The 14441-nt window shown below is 64.8% G+C and overlaps 7 protein-coding genes across 7 annotated transcripts; 4 read left to right on the top strand and 3 right to left on the bottom strand.

The window, feature by feature from the left end:
* Positions 1-126: 126 nt before the first annotated feature.
* Positions 127-1808, top strand: JCM10292_002895 (C2H2-type zinc finger protein; the record flags this gene model as incomplete). Its single annotated transcript, XM_076650632.1, has 6 exons — positions 127-155; positions 212-236; positions 299-447; positions 536-949; positions 1012-1342; positions 1434-1808. 6 exons carry the CDS (start codon positions 127-129, stop codon positions 1806-1808), a joined length of 1323 nt encoding a protein of 440 aa, XP_076503818.1.
* Positions 1809-2170: 362 nt separating this feature from the next.
* JCM10292_002894 (uncharacterized protein) lies at positions 2171-3681 on the top strand (the record flags this gene model as incomplete). The annotated part of the gene is made up of 8 exons (XM_076650631.1): positions 2171-2376; positions 2474-2548; positions 2618-2675; positions 2758-2998; positions 3075-3186; positions 3244-3402; positions 3472-3561; positions 3621-3681. 8 exons carry the CDS (start codon positions 2171-2173, stop codon positions 3679-3681), a joined length of 1002 nt encoding a protein of 333 aa, XP_076503817.1.
* A 157-nt stretch (positions 3682-3838) lies between these two features.
* HIS7 (imidazoleglycerol-phosphate synthase) lies at positions 3839-5937 on the bottom strand (the record flags this gene model as incomplete). The annotated part of the gene is made up of 3 exons (XM_076650630.1): positions 3839-5584; positions 5723-5793; positions 5892-5937. 3 exons carry the CDS (start codon positions 5935-5937, stop codon positions 3839-3841), a joined length of 1863 nt encoding a protein of 620 aa, XP_076503816.1.
* Positions 5938-6449: 512 nt separating this feature from the next.
* JCM10292_002892 (uncharacterized protein) lies at positions 6450-8152 on the bottom strand (the record flags this gene model as incomplete). Its single annotated transcript, XM_076650629.1, has 5 exons — positions 6450-6485; positions 6556-6636; positions 6698-7375; positions 7445-7684; positions 7751-8152. 5 exons carry the CDS (start codon positions 8150-8152, stop codon positions 6450-6452), a joined length of 1437 nt encoding a protein of 478 aa, XP_076503815.1.
* A 296-nt stretch (positions 8153-8448) lies between these two features.
* Positions 8449-10345, bottom strand: JCM10292_002891 (uncharacterized protein; the record flags this gene model as incomplete). The annotated part of the gene is made up of 7 exons (XM_076650628.1): positions 8449-8662; positions 8748-8962; positions 9064-9207; positions 9319-9517; positions 9600-9762; positions 9853-10032; positions 10306-10345. The coding sequence occupies 7 exons, from the start codon at positions 10343-10345 to the stop codon at positions 8449-8451; spliced, it is 1155 nt and encodes a 384-aa protein (XP_076503814.1).
* Positions 10346-10704: 359 nt separating this feature from the next.
* On the top strand, positions 10705-11941 carry JCM10292_002890 (uncharacterized protein; the record flags this gene model as incomplete). The annotated part of the gene is made up of 4 exons (XM_076650627.1): positions 10705-10951; positions 11012-11191; positions 11263-11629; positions 11698-11941. 4 exons carry the CDS (start codon positions 10705-10707, stop codon positions 11939-11941), a joined length of 1038 nt encoding a protein of 345 aa, XP_076503813.1.
* Positions 11942-12263: 322 nt separating this feature from the next.
* On the top strand, positions 12264-14133 carry JCM10292_002889 (uncharacterized protein; the record flags this gene model as incomplete). The annotated part of the gene is made up of 6 exons (XM_076650626.1): positions 12264-12344; positions 12407-12487; positions 12558-12860; positions 12938-13184; positions 13250-13841; positions 13941-14133. 6 exons carry the CDS (start codon positions 12264-12266, stop codon positions 14131-14133), a joined length of 1497 nt encoding a protein of 498 aa, XP_076503812.1.
* Between the last annotated feature and the right edge of the window lie 308 nt (positions 14134-14441).

The following is a 14441-nucleotide window of genomic DNA, read 5'->3' as shown; positions in this document are numbered from 1 at the left end:
GCTGACTAGACGCTTGCACGGGGACTTGCAGCTCAGATCGTCCTACCCGAGCCGCGTACAGGGCATCTCCTCCGCTCGGCGTCGCCGTCACTCCTCGCTCCCCCTCCCCCTCGTCGCCCCGACAAGATGGCCAAGAAGAAGTCCAAGACGAAGCGGTGCGTCCTGCCGACCTGCTATGATGCTCGCCAGTACTGACCACGTCCGCTCGCAGCATCGCCGACATGGCGTGGTGCTGGGTGCGCCTCCCCCTCTCGTCGACGTCCTCCCGCGCCATGCTGACCCTCGTTGCTCGCTGCAGTACTGCGACCGCACATTCGAGGACCAGCGCGTGCTGCTCGCGCACCAGAAGGCCAAGCACTTCCGCTGCCCGATGTGCCCGAGGCGCCTCAACACGGCCGGCGGTCTTGCCGTCCACCTCGACCAGGTGCACAAGGTCGGCACGGACAAGTAAGCTCTCCTCGTGTGCTCGTTGCTCGGGCTCGGACAAAGCTCCTGACTGAGGGAACGCAGATCGCTGACACTTTGCTCTCTTCAGGATTGAGAACGCGCTTCCCGGTCGCGATTCGTTCGACATAGAGATCTACGGCATGGAGGGTATCCCGCCGCCCGACCTCGCCGCGTGGAAGAAGCGCACGGCCGAAGAGATGGGCCTGCCGAACCCGGACGACCTCAAGCCGAAGAAGCCGCGCTACGCCCAGATCGCGCTCACCCCCGCCGAGGCGCGCGCGCAGCTCGCGGCGCACAAGGCGCTCATGGGCCTCGAGGTCCCCGCGCCGCCTCCTCCTGCCATTGCCACCATTGCGCCGCCGACGGGCGCCGTCCCGCCGGGCGGTAACGGCACGCCTCTCCCCCCTCCTCCGCCTGGCTTTGTCCCGCCGCCTGGGATGCCGCCTCCCCCGGCGGGCATGCCGTTCCCGCCTCCCGGCTTCCCCATGTCGCTTCCTCCTGGGTGCGTCATTTGCGTGGCCTTCGTTTCGCCTGCTTCCGAGACTGACCTCACCGGTCGCGCAGCATCGCTCCCCCTCCCGGCATGCCCCTCCCTCCTCCCGGCATGCCCTTCCCTCCCCCGGGCGTCCCCCTCCCGCCCGGTCTCGCGGGCAAGCTCCCGCCTCCGCCCTTCCCGCTCCCGGGCATGCCCCTCCCGCCCGGCTTCCCCGCCCCGCCGCCAGGCTTCCGCCTCCCGCCCGGCGCGCCGGGCGCCCCGCCTGCGCCTGTGCCGGGTCCCGCGCCGGGACAGAGTGGCGCACCCACGGGCGAGGTTGTGCGCGAAAAGGTGCCGAGCTCGAGCGTGACGCTCAAGCCGGGGACGGTGCTCGTCTTTGGCGACAACGACGTCTCGCCCGTGCGTCTCTCCTCTCTCGCTCTCCCGCTTCCCCGCTACTTCCGCGTGCGAGTGTGCGTGTCACTAATTTGCTATCTGGTCACCATTGCAGGAGGAGAAGCGCGCGCGTCTTGCGCAGTACCGCGTCGAGGACGAGCCCCTCCTCGCCGCCGCACCCGCGACGGCCGGTCCCTCGTCCGCGACGGGTCCCGCCGAGCCCGAAGCCGTCGGCAACGTCGCGTCTGCCGGGACCGAGGGCGCGCCGGGCAGCGTCGTCGTCGGCGATGTCGAGATGGGCGACGCGGCGGGCGCGGCTAAGGCGGGCGCGGCGGGCGCGGCTAAGGCGGGCGCGGCGGGCACGGGCGAGGACGGCGGTGGGGATCCGCAGACGGGAGAGATTGAGACTGGAGGCACAGCGGCGGCAGCAGCGGCGGCAGCGGCGGGCGAGGGCGGGAAAAAGCGCGCGACGGCCGCAGAGCTGATGTAGGGACGGCGTTCGCGCGCGGTCGGGACTCGCGGATTGTAGCTGCTATTGCTACGCCGTCCTGTGTACTAAGACCTACTTGACGTGTCCTGTACCTGGCTTGTAGCTTGTAGAGCGCTCTTCTGCGGCTCGTGCGGTCTCCTGTCCGGTCTCCGCAGCCTGTCTCGGCCGCACTCCTGTCGCGTGACCACGGAGGTACCGCAACATCCGCTGTCGACCTCGCGGAGAATGTCGCCACGGCGAGGCCCCCGAAGTTGCCGGACGCCCGACGCAGGGTCAGCGGACATCGTCGCCGTCGAAAGCCGCTTCCGCTCTCAGTCGGACCCTTTCCTCTCCTTCCGCCTTTCCCACAGTCTCTCGCGAGGATGGCCGGCGAAGAAGAGCACACCGCAGCGGTCACGTCGTACCTCGCAGAGCAAGCGTCTCGACTCCGCAGTTCGAATTCTGCCGTCGCGCTCTCGAACGAAGACGCTCTGTCGGCCGGCGCAGACCTCCGCGGCAAGGTCGTCGTCATTACAGGCGCTGCGTCGGGCTTTGGCAGGTCGTACGCGCTCAAGGCCGCTCAGCTCGGGTAGGGTTTCTGCTTCTCTCGCATCGATCGACGGCGAGACCGTCAACCTCACTGACCGCTGCCTGGGCTGTCTCCTGCTTTTTGCTACGCGTGATAGTGCCAAAGTCGTGCTGGGCGACCTGAAGCAGGAATCGGTCAACGTGGTTGCGACCGAGATCAGGGCGAATGGAGGGTGAGTACCTCGTTCCCGGGCCTCTTGGCTCGAGACGCTTTCCTGACGCTCGTCTGGTGGGCGGATCAGTCAGGCGGAGGCGCTCGCGTGCGACGTGACCGACTGGGACGCGCAGGTCAAGCTCTTTGTGCGTGGCTTCCTTCGCTCGACTCTGTCCACACTTCATGATACCGCTTCTTACATCGCTTGCGCCTCCTTGCGTTACCCAGAGGCATGCGCGCAACACATTCGGTCACATCGACGTCGTCGCCGTCAACGCCGGCATCGCCGAATCGTCGGACCGCTTCCTGAACTTCGCAAAGACGGACAACGGCGAGCCCGTCAAGCCCAGGATGCCGACCGTGGACGTCAACATCGTCGGCGCGGGCTACACGACCAAGCTCGCATTCTTCCACTTGCGCGAGAATCCGGCAAAGGAGGGGAAAGCAGTCGTGATCCTCGGCTCGATGGGTGCGTTCGCATCTTCAGTGCTCACTTCCGCCTTGTGCTGTTCTGACGATTCTACTGGATACTCTCCTCCCGGCAGCGAGCTGGTTTGGCCTTCCTGGCGCGCCCGTGTACTGCATGTCGAAGCACGCCATGCTGGGCCTCTTCCGCTCGCTCTACTTCGATGCGCAGCTCTACGATATTCATCTCAAGTCTGTTCTATGACTACTTCGGGCTTTCTAGGCCTTCATCTGACTGTTGTCTCGCAGCCTCGTCTGCCCTTTCTTCGTCCACACCTCGATCTTCGGCACCCTCCCGAAACTCCTTCTCGCCGGCATTCCCCTTCCCTCGGTGGACGAGGTCGTCAATGCCATGGTCGCCGCAACCGCCAAGGACGTCACAGGCAGCGTCTTTGTCGTCGACTTTAAGTGCGTGTCTTTTGCTTGCGTGGTGGGAGAGGGCAATGACTGACTGGGACACCTCTTTTGCGCCTGCAGAGGAATCTGCGAGGTCCCCTGGGCTGCTTACGCGCATGGCCCGGATGGATACTACCAAGTCTTTGCGCGTCGCGCGCAAGGTCTTATGAGGTGCGTCCGTCGCTTTGTCGCTCAAAGCGTATCGCGCTGACGATGCGCGTCGCGCGCAGCTTCGGCAAGTGGGCCTTCGATGTCGTGTCCGCAGTTGTCGGCGCGTTCAAGGGCAGGTAGTATAGTTGTGTCGTTCTTTCGGTCGTACAAATGTTGTCTTTCAACGCTTTCTCCCTCGCACTGCATTTTCTTTTCGCCGCAACGCCGCTACAAGCTAGCTGAGAAAGCGCACGAAAGCGCGCATTGTTTCCATAACATCATCTATGCAAAAGCAAGTCTACACGCGCCTGACCTTGATGCCCCCGTCAACGAGGTGCTTCTTGACATCCTCGATCGGGACCTCCTTGCGGTGGAAGATGCCCGCCGCCAGCGCCGCCTCGACGTCGGTCCTGGCAAACACCTCACTGAAGTCCTCTACGCGACCCGCGCCGGAGCTCGCGACGACGGGGATGCCAACGCTCGAGCGCACGAGGTCGACGAGGCGGCAGTCGAAGCCCGACTTGGATCCGTCCTTGTCGACCGAGTTGAGGAGGATCTCGCCCGCGCCGAGCTTCTCGACGCCCTGCGCGAGCTGGACGACGTCGATGTCGCGCGTCTCGCGCCCGCCGCGCACCGTGCACTGGTACCAGCAGTAGCGCTCGCCGTTCGGGCCGAGGTCGGGCTTGAGCTCGGTCGAGGGCGACGACGCGAGCGGGCCAGAGAGGTCGACGGCGCTCGGGCGGTGCGCAGCGGGAATGTCGTCGAGCGATGCGGCGTAGACGCGCTTCGGGTCGAACGAGACGACGACGGCCTGCGCGCCGTACGCGTACGAAATCGTCTCGATGCTCGTCTTGCCCGACTTCTTGCCATCGGCGGCGAGAAGCTCCTCGACAGCGAACACGGCGTCTGAGCCGATCGAGACCTTGTCGGCGCCGCAGCGGAAGTAGGTCCCGGCGACCTCGAGCGCAGACCGGCTCGTGCCGTCCGGGTCGGTCGTGTCACGGATACCGCCGCCAATCGTGAGCGGGACAAAGACGGTCTCGGCCGACTGGCGGACGACGTCGAGCATGGGCTGGTCGTGGAGCGGGCAGGAGCGGAAAGAGGTGATGTTGAGGAAGGCGACCTCGTCGGCGCCCTCGGCGTAGTACCGCCGTGCGAGGTCGACGGGCTTGCCGAGGTTGCGCACCTGGCGCTGGCGCTTAGCGGGAGGAGGGGCGGACGGGTCGGAGGAAACGGTCGAGGTCGGGAGGGTCGTCTCGGCGACGGGCGCGTCGGGCGCAGTGGTCGACGACTCCTCCGGTGCGCCAGAGGGGCCCTCGTCGGCGGTCGTTGCCGACTCTTCGGCCTCGCGCACGTCGTACTGGTCGCCCTTGGTGACGACGAGATCGCCCTGATCGTTGGCGCGGACATCGAGGCACGCGACGATGCGCTTGGTGAAGCCCTTGCGAACGAGGTCGGCGTTCACGTCCTCCATGGGACGGAGGGGCTTGACGCTCGTGTCGAGCATGCCCTTGCCGCCCTTCGACGTGTCGGTCGCCTTGAGCCACGCCTCGACAACGGCAAGTCCCGCCTTGCCACTCTTCTCTGGGTGGAACTGGGTGCCAAAGACGTTGCCGCGCTGGACGGCCGAGACGTACTTCTCTTGGCCGTACTGCGACAGCGTGAGCGCCCAGTCCTCGACGCCCGGCTGCGTCGCGTCGACGCGGTACGAGTGGACAAAGTAGTAGCTGTCGTTACCGTCGCCAAAGCCGTACGCCTCGTGGCCCTCGTCGCCAATGTCGCGGCGGGGCGTCGCGCCGTTCCAGCCCATGCTCGGGACCTTCTTGTCGTCCGACGAGAAGCGACCAACCTTGGCGGGAATGATGCCGAGGCCCTTCTCTTCGGGCGACTCGAGCGACTCTTCGAACAGGCACTGCATCCCGATGCAGATGCCCATGTAGGGGCGACCCGAGGCGATGTAGGCCTTGAGCGGCTCGACAAAGCCGCGCTTGTGCAGGCCGGCCATGGCCGAGCCGAACGCGCCGACGCCCGGGAATAGGATGCGCTACACGTTTGAGAGTTTGTCAGCTGTCTGTAGCGCCAGGAGAATCTCGAGAGTGTGTAGAGATGCCAGGCTGCTACCGCGCCCGCCCGACTCGCATCTGCGCCACGGCACTCGATCGATGGAAGGGAACGGACGCACGTCTGCCTTGTCAATGTCTTCGGGCGTCTGCACCCACTTGAACTCGAAGCCCAGCTTGCGCACCGAGTTGGCTACTCAGAGCGATGAGCGAGACGAGGAAAAGAGGCCGGGCAACAGCCAAGGGTGAGCTGCCGAGGCATGGATGCAGGAACATGCAGAAAAGACGCACCGAGCGAGGTCACATTGCCTGCGCCATAGTCGAGGAGGTAGAGCATGGCGGGACGGCGGAAAGAGCGGCGAGGGAGAGAAAGGGAAGACGAGAGGCGGAAGAGGCGAGCTACGGCAGGATTCTAGGTCCAACCTGCAGTGCGTGCTTCTGACAAGCTCGTGGGGAACGCTTGAGCGAGACGTAGCGAGACGAGGCGTTGTCGACTTGCCGTCGACTCTTCGGACTTCGCCGCCAAGGACAGAGTCAACATGCGCTCATACTTGCCATACAACGGTAAAAGGACTCGATTCTGCTCGCTTGATTCGCATGCAAGCCTCTCGCGCATCGCAAAAGACGTGTCTATCGGTAATTTACTGCTCTTTAAACGAGGTGCGGACACAGGGGGGAGAGAACAAGGCGGCTGAGAGAGGTACTGCAAAGACTCACGCCCACGCGGAATGCGAGGACGGGAGTGTGGAGGACGAGGTGTTGGACAATGCGATAGAGAGGGAACAGATGCGAGATGACGGCGCGGTTGACGCGGGCTTTTCAAGGCGGACGAGGGCGAGGCGAGAGCGTCTAGAAGAGCATGCGGGTCGCGATGTTGGCGCGGGACTGCGTGAAAAGTGCTTGTCAGTCTATCGTCGTGCGTTACAGGAGGCGGGAAGCCAATGTGAGGACGCACGCCGCCAATCGCCTCGTAGATCTCCTTGATCTCCTTCTCGTCGACATTTGCGATGTCAGCAAGGAGGTAAGCGATGTCGCCCTGTGAATCGGAAACTATCAGTTGATGCACTCGAGCAAAGCACAGCACGGGTGCAGCGCACCTTGGAGTCGGAGAACTGCTTCTCGACGTTGTGCTCGCCGAGGATCGAGTTCACGACCTTGAGCACACCGGGCTGGTTCAGGTGGACGTGGCACAAGCGAACGGTACCATCGTGGATGATCGGACGGAGGTTGACCTCGGGGAAGTTGACGGCGCCGAGGGTCGAGCCGTAGTTGAGGTACCGGATCAGCGCCGAGCCGACCTCTGCGCCAATCATGCTCTGCGCCTCCTCGGTCGAGCCGCCGATGTGCGGCGTCAGGATGAGGTTCGGGCACGAGCGCAGCTCGGACGACCACGCGTTGAGCGCGTCGCCAAAGTTGGGCCCGTTGGCCGCGGGCTCGGACGGGAAGACGTCGACGGCCGCGCCGGCGAGCTTGCCCGACTTGAGGCCGTCGATGAGCGCGGGGATGTCGATGACCTTGCCGCGCGCGTTGTTGATCAGGTACGCGCCGTCCTTCATCTTGGAGATCTGCTCGGCGCGGATCATGTTGGTCGTCTCGGGGAGCTCGGGCACGTGCAGCGAGACAAAGTCGGCCTGGCCGAGGAAGTCATCGAGCGACTCGACCTGCTTGGCCGAGCCGAGCGGCATGATGGGGATCACGTCGTAGTAGATGACCGACATGCCCATCGCCTCGGCGAGAACCGAGAGCTGCGAGCCGATGTGTCCGTAGCCGACAATCTGCGGGCCCGCGTAGAGGGTCAGCTACTGTCTCTGCAGCTACACGAGCTCGAGTAGACAGCCACTCACGCCGAGCGTCTTGCCCCTGACCTCCCAGCAGCCCTTCGAGACCTTGTTCCAGATGCCCTCGCGCATCTCGCGCGCGCGGTCGCACAGCTGGCGCGAGAGCGCGACAATCTCGGAAATGACGAGCTCGGCGACGGAGCGCGAGTTGGAAAAGGGCGAGTTGAAGACGGCGATACCGGCGCGGGCGGCGGCGAGGAGGTCGACCTGGTTCGTGCCGATGCAGAAGCAGCCGATCACGAGGAGCTGTCGGGGGGGACAATCTCATCGTCAGCTTGCACGAGATGGAACGAGAAGGACAGCGGCGCGCACAGAGGGGACCTCCTGGATGACCTTGGCCGTGATCTTGGTCTTTGAGCGGATGCCGACAGCCGAGAAGCCGCCCTCCTTGAGCTTTGCGATGAGCTCGTCCTCAGCGAGAGCCTTCTTCTGCTCCTCGACGTGGTAACCCTGGGCCTTGAGCATGTCGACGGCCGAGACGTTGATGTTCTCGAGGAGGAGGATGCGGACGGGCTCGTCGCGGTCGCCGTCCTCCTTGAAGGGGGCGAGGGCCTTGCCCTGCTGCGGGAAGGGGACGGCGCCCGTCGCGCGCTGGCGGGCCTCGTACGACGCCGAGAAGGACGAGAAGGCCGGCGGCGAGGTTGCGAGCACCGGCGAGACGGCGAGCGGCTGGGTCGACAGCGAGACCGACTGGCGGCGTTGCGGGCCGGACATTGCTGCAGATGTGTGCGGGTAGACTTGCCTAGCAAGCGAGCGGACGAGCGAAGAGACAGGCCGAGTCAAGCACCGCCTCGTCGTCGCTCGTCTCAGCACGCCACGAGCGAGCCAGCGCCCAAGTTTCGCTCTCGCCCGCCCGCCGCTAATCTCCGGCTTTCTCCCCTCTCTTGCGCACCCTGCAACACGAGATACACAGTAACAGCGCCGTCAACGGCAATGGGTTTTTTTTCCCACCCATGCTCCGCCCTCCCATGCAGCCTACAAGTCGATCGTCCGAACTTCTCCGTGCGCGCTCACGCCGCCGGCGCCGCCTTCTTCTTCTTCTGCGCCTTGGGCTTGAGGGGCCGTGCGAGCGTCTCCTTGACGGCGTCCGACAGCTGCACGTCGCTCTGCACCTTGTCGGCCGCGTAGAAGACGGGCGCCGACGACAGGCGCGCCGCGCCCGTCTTGGTCACCGTGAACGTGATGAAGACCTGCGCCGCGAGGTTCTCGGGCTTCTCGGTCGTGCTGTGGATGGACGCCACTTGTCGCAGTCAGCTAGCTGCTCTGACACAAGCGAAAACAGACAGCGAGATGGGATGGAGCAACGCACAGGAGGTCGTAGCCGCGGACGAGGTTGTGCTGCACGCACTCGCGGACGCCCATGCGTGCGCGCGTCTCGTCGTCCATGATGCGGAGCGTGAACGGGAACGAGCCCGCCTTCTGCGAGATCTCGCTGAACGTTGCGCGCGACGTCTTCATCTTGAGCAGGTACGTCGACTGCGTCTTGGAGAAGATGGTCGTGCGCGACGTGTCGGCCGCCTTGGGCTGCACAGGAGCACAGCAGGTGTGTCAATGAGGTACTCGGCGCATCACATCGAGACACCCTAAAAGGGTGCAGATGCGAACGCAAGGACGGCCAGACGCACGCTCCGCTCGCCGTCGGTGACGAGGATGTTGAGGCCGTAGACCTCGCCCTCCTCAAAGTTGTACGCGTTGTCCGAGTCGCTGCGCTGCGCCGCTGTCGGGAACGCAACGACGCCCTTCTTCGCCTCGAGGTTGTTTTGCGCAAACTGCGGGGAGGGCGAGTGTGAGCGTCAGCGCAAGTCTCAGCCTGCAGCTCCGGGCTGCTCGTCAGGCGCGACGACGCCCGGTGCAGGGGCATGTGGACGGCGAGCACGCACCTGGTGCGAAAGCGTGCCCTCGACACCCTTGACGCCGCTCGCCTCGTACTCCTTGAGGAGGCCCTTGATGGCCTCGGTCACCTCCCAGTTGCGCACGCCGGGCTTGACGGCACGGAGCGCGATCTCGCCCGCCTGGTACGCCGCCTGGAGGAGATTGGCACGCGTGCCGGTGATGGGGCCCGAGGCGCCGACGACGAAGCTGTGGCGAGGGCGAGGGGTGCATCAGCCTACCGTACGAGAAAACGTCCTATACGTTTGGAAGCGGAGTAGAGCGGACGCACGTCTCGCCGGTGACGACGGGGTAGCCGTCAATGTGCGCGCCGACGACGACCTTGACGACGTCGTCCTTCTTGAGGGTCTGCTCGGCAGCCTCCTTGTCCGAGGGGACGGGCGAGAAGTTCTGGAGGACGTTGTTGACCGAAAGGGTGGTCGGGAAGGCGATGCCTGCATTGAGCAAGAGCGGAAGCAACCAGGACGAGGGAGAGAGGTCAGATGTGGGAGGAGCGAGCGCGACGAGCTAGAGAGCGTGCGCACCCTTGGGGGTGCCCTTGACCTTGTTGTAGAGGGGCTTTACGCCCTCCTCAACGAGCTTGTCGCCCTCCTTGCACAGGTCGAGGACGTTGGCGCCCTCGACGGCCTTGGCGACGAGCTGCTTGACGACCGACTCGGCGACGGTCGATGCCGCCTTGTACTTGTCGAGGGTGACAGTGGGGACTGGCGGGGGTCAGCCAGGCGCAGGGGCCGAGCAGGAGCGGGACGAGGGACGAGGCGGGGAAGGGGTGCATGGTCACGAGAGCGGCAACGGCGGCAGGTGCGCGAGTCGTGAGGGTGCGTGAGGTCGTACAAAGTGCATGGTGTGCGGTTCGTGGCAGTGTGCAGAGCGCAAGAGCGAGGGGAGGGCGAGGGAGCGGGTGCGAACGGTGAGCGGGAGGAGCTCGATGGAGAGCGCTCGACGGGAGTGCAGAAAGCGGAGGGAAGGGGGCGTACGGGCGGGCTCGGCGGCGGGGGCAGCAGCAGGGGTCGACATGGCTGGATGCTGGCGTGTAAAGAGCACTAAGGGGCGGCGACGGTGCGGCTGCCGCGCCCTTTGGCTGGTCGGCGCCTTTTCTTGCTTGACCGCACCGCACTCGCCCCGCTCGCCCTCGTCTCGCTCGTACGGCTGTCTGTCCAGGCTGGTACCGCTTGCAACTACCTGCTGAGTGCTGCCCCGTCCGTCCGCTCCCGCTCCATGCTCCTGCCTCTCGCGGCCCTTTCGCACATGTCACTCCGCTCCAGCTTCGGCCTCGCGCTCCTCGCGCCCCACCCGCGCCGCTCCTGCTGCTTTCCCCTGCTCCCGCTACCCGTCCTGCACACGCTCGTTCTCCTCACTCGCACAGCGGCGCACAGATGCCAGACCCTGTCACGCTCCGCTACCTCACCCTCCAGCCCACCGATGTCGCCGCCGTGCCCGACCTCGACGATGCCGACTTCGATCGCCAGCTCGCCGACGAGGCCGCGCGCCTCTTCGACCACGAGGGCTGGGCAGAGCGCAAGTCGTGGCACGGCGGGATCGTAGACACCTTCTTACTCCCGCAGGACTGCGTGACGTACGACCCGGCCCTCGCGTCCGGGCAATCAGGGCCTTCGCCAACAGGTGGGGCAAGCGTCACACCGCACGAGAGAAGCAGAGCTGATTTCTCGAGCGCAAATGCAGGCAACGCGGGCGAAGAGGGCATCCTCTGGCACAAGCGCGTGTCGCGGTTCAAGGCATCCGAGCACGGTGGCTACGACGTGTGGTACGATGCCATGGGCGACCGGCACATCGAGCAGGAGGAGGAGTACGTCGACAACCTGGTCAACGTCATCGACGTCGGCAAGGATGCCGGCAAGGAGGGTGCGCTTGCGCTTGCTCTAAGGCGCTATATCTGCGTCCGGCGAGCTGACCCAGAGCCCTCGAGCTCGCAGGCTGCTACTGCAAGCTGTACAAGCTTCCGTTCGGCGCAACAGACCGCTCCTTCATGGCGCACTGCCGCGTCGTGTCGCCCTCCTTGTCGACCGAGGAAACAAACGAGACAGACGACAAGTCTGCCTCCTCCAAGAAGCCCAAGGGCGACTCGGCAAGCGAGTCGAACGACGGGCTGCGCGAGTTCCTCGTGTTTTCGCTCCCGATCACGACGAGCACCGACGTCAAGGAGGAGAAGAAGTACGTGCGCGGGACGCAGGCGACGGTCGAGCGCGTGCGCGAGCTCGAGGGCGGGACGATCGAGTGGTCGTGTGCGAGCCTGAGCACGCCCGGAGGCAACATCCCCGTCAAGCTGTCGGAGAGCAAGATGTGCGTCCCTCTCGCTCTGTCTCTTCCCCTGGCGAGGGGCTGACTTTTCATCTCGTATCATCATGCAGGGCCAACTCGCTCGCCGACGCTGTCCCCTCTATCCTCGCCTGGATGAACCGCTCACACCCGCCGGGCGCATCCCACATCAAGTCGGGCACCTACACGGCCGACACGCCAGCAAACGCGCAGAAGCCTGCGCGGCTGCGGCAGACGCAGGACGCGGCCAACCCGGGCGGCGGGATGGGGCTCATGCCGGCGGGGAGGTTCACGCTCGAGATGTTCCAGAAGGAGGTGCCGCTGCGAGACTACTAGAGGTCGTCGGAAGACGAGAGCGCGAGGAGGAGAAGTGTAGTTGTACCACCACCCGCAGACTCAGACCAGCCCTTTCTTATCTCGTAGGACCGTATGGCAACATGTGCGCACCGTGCACCGCTCTTGAAGAGGCAGATGCGAGGTTGACATCTCGCCTCCGTCATGGTCCCGATTGTCCCTCTCGGCTCCTCACCAGCACGCACCAAGGCCTAGCTATCTCGCACAGGGCTACAGACAGCCCATTCAAATCTTCTCGACTGCTCGTGCGCCTCCCCCAGCTCGTGCTGCATTCGGCTCGCCGCGCCCTGCATCCGCTCAAGAGATGGGCATCTACATCCCCGCGTCCAAGCGGGATCGGCTGTTGAAGTACAAGTACAGCTCGACAGACTTGTCTCTGACATCGGTGCGTGTTTCGCTTGGCTCGAAGAGAGGACAGGCTGACCCGCTCCTCATCCCCTCTCGCAGAAGTATGTCTTGAACCCGTTCTGGAACAAGCTCGTACTCGTGTTTCCCAAGACCATGGCGCCGAACGCGATCACTCTCCTCGTGCGCCGCGTTGACCCCTTCTCCTGCGATCGCGTGCTGACCTCGTCCTCGCCTCCGCTCGACACAACAGGGTCTCTCGCTCATCTTCCTCAACTTCATCTCGCTCCTCTACTACAACCCGACCATGTCGGTCGGGTACAAACCCTTGCACGTCTCGAAGGGCGGCGCATGGGACCCGCTCTTCCCGCCGACCGCGCCGCACTCGTCGGCGCTCTCGTCCTGGTTCAGCTGGCTGCGCGGCCGCGCACAAGAGGCCGCGGACCAGGCCGCGCCGCGGTGGCTGTACTGGACGTTCGCGGCGGGATTGTTCGCGTACCAGTCGCTGGATGCGATTGACGGGAAGCAGGCGAGGCGGACGGGGACGAGCGGACCGGTGCGTGTGCTCTATGGCCTGGGGAACTCTCCTGCCGTGATAGCGATGACCCCTTGCTGATCTGTCGTCACGGACAGCTCGGCGAGCTCTTCGACCACGGCTGCGACGCGCTCAACACGACGCTCGGCTGCCTCCTGACCGCTTCGGCGCTCAACCTCGGCCTGTCATGGTGGACCGTCGCCTCGCTCGTCGCGACCAACATGAACTTCTACTTGACAACGTGGGAGGAGTACCACACGGGAACGCTCTTCCTGTCGGCATTCTCGGGGCCGGTCGAGGGCATCCTGCTCATTGTCGGCGTCTTCACCATCACTGGCTTCAAAGGTGAGCTCCCTTCCTTGTGCAACGCTCTCTCTCTCTGCACTGAACGTTTACGACATCGCACGCAGGTCCCGAGTTCTGGGACACGGGCGTCCTCACCGTGCTCGGTCTGCACCCGTCGACAAACGATTATCTCGCGTCGCTGCCGTTCCACATCAAGGACCTTCCGCTCAACGACTGCTTCCTCGTCTTCTCGGCCATCGGCCTCTTCTTCAACATTGTTTCGGCGACGCACAACGTCTACCTCTCGCTCCCCGCCTCGTCGCGCAACATCGCCTCGCTCGTCAAGCCCGTCACGCGCCTGACGCCGTGGGCGGCGCACACGGCCGCCATGGTATCGTGGCTGTGGTCGCGCGAGGCGCTCCTCCTGCGCACAACGCTCTTCCTCCCGTTCGCGCTCTTCTGGGGCATCGCGTTCGCGCACCACGTCCAGCTCCTCATCCTCGCCCACTTGACCAAGTCGCCCTTCCCGGCCGCCTGGAAGCACCCGCTCCTGATCCTCTCGGCGCTCGCCGCTGCCGATGCGCGCGTCGAGCTCGTGCAGACGAGCGACGAGCGCGTCAAGCAGACGGTGCTCGTCTGCCTCGGGCTTGGCATCGTCGTCTACGCTCACTTTGTCTGGGAGGTCATCGGCGACATCTGCGCGTTCTACGACATCAAGTGAGTCTGCAATCCGGCTCGCACCTGCGCTGGGCGTCGCAGCAGCGTCGCACCTGCTTCGTAAAGCCCGTCCAGCTCTCACACTCCGCAACTCCGCAGCTGTCTCACCATCAAGCGCAAGCCCGCGCCAGGCCAGCCCGGCGCGCACCCTTCTCCCGCCGAGGTCGCGCGCGCGCAGGGCAAGGCCGACGCGCCCATCTCGGACGACGACGTGCCGCGCACCGAGAAGGTCGACGCGACGGGCGTAAAGAAGCCGACCGAGGCGGGGCTGCTCAAGCGGGAGAAGAAGTGATGCTTGTCGTGGATGGAGGGGGGAGGAGCGGTAGAAGCGGAGGACGAAGGGCGTCTATAGCCACGGCATAATAAGTCTCGGGCTGCTTGCCCGTATATTTCAAGTGCGTTTGACTTATGAACAATGCCAACGATGGGCCGGAGCAAGCTGTTCAAAAATGCGACTCGCGAGATGCAGGTGCAGCGAGCGGGCTACCGAAAGGTTGTCCTCACTCCCTTTACCCGTTCTCGCCTTTGCCGGCCGGAACTGCACTCTGGCTTTCCGCTTGTCTCTGGCACGCTGTGTTGGCAGCCGCTACAGCCCTTGCT

Source organism: Rhodotorula paludigena (assembly GCF_050403205.1).
Source record: "Rhodotorula paludigena JCM10292 DNA, Rt_paludigena_JCM10292v1_ctg38, whole genome shotgun sequence".
NCBI lineage: Eukaryota > Fungi > Basidiomycota > Microbotryomycetes > Sporidiobolales > Sporidiobolaceae > Rhodotorula > Rhodotorula paludigena.
This window is presented reverse-complemented; position numbering and strand designations above follow the sequence as displayed.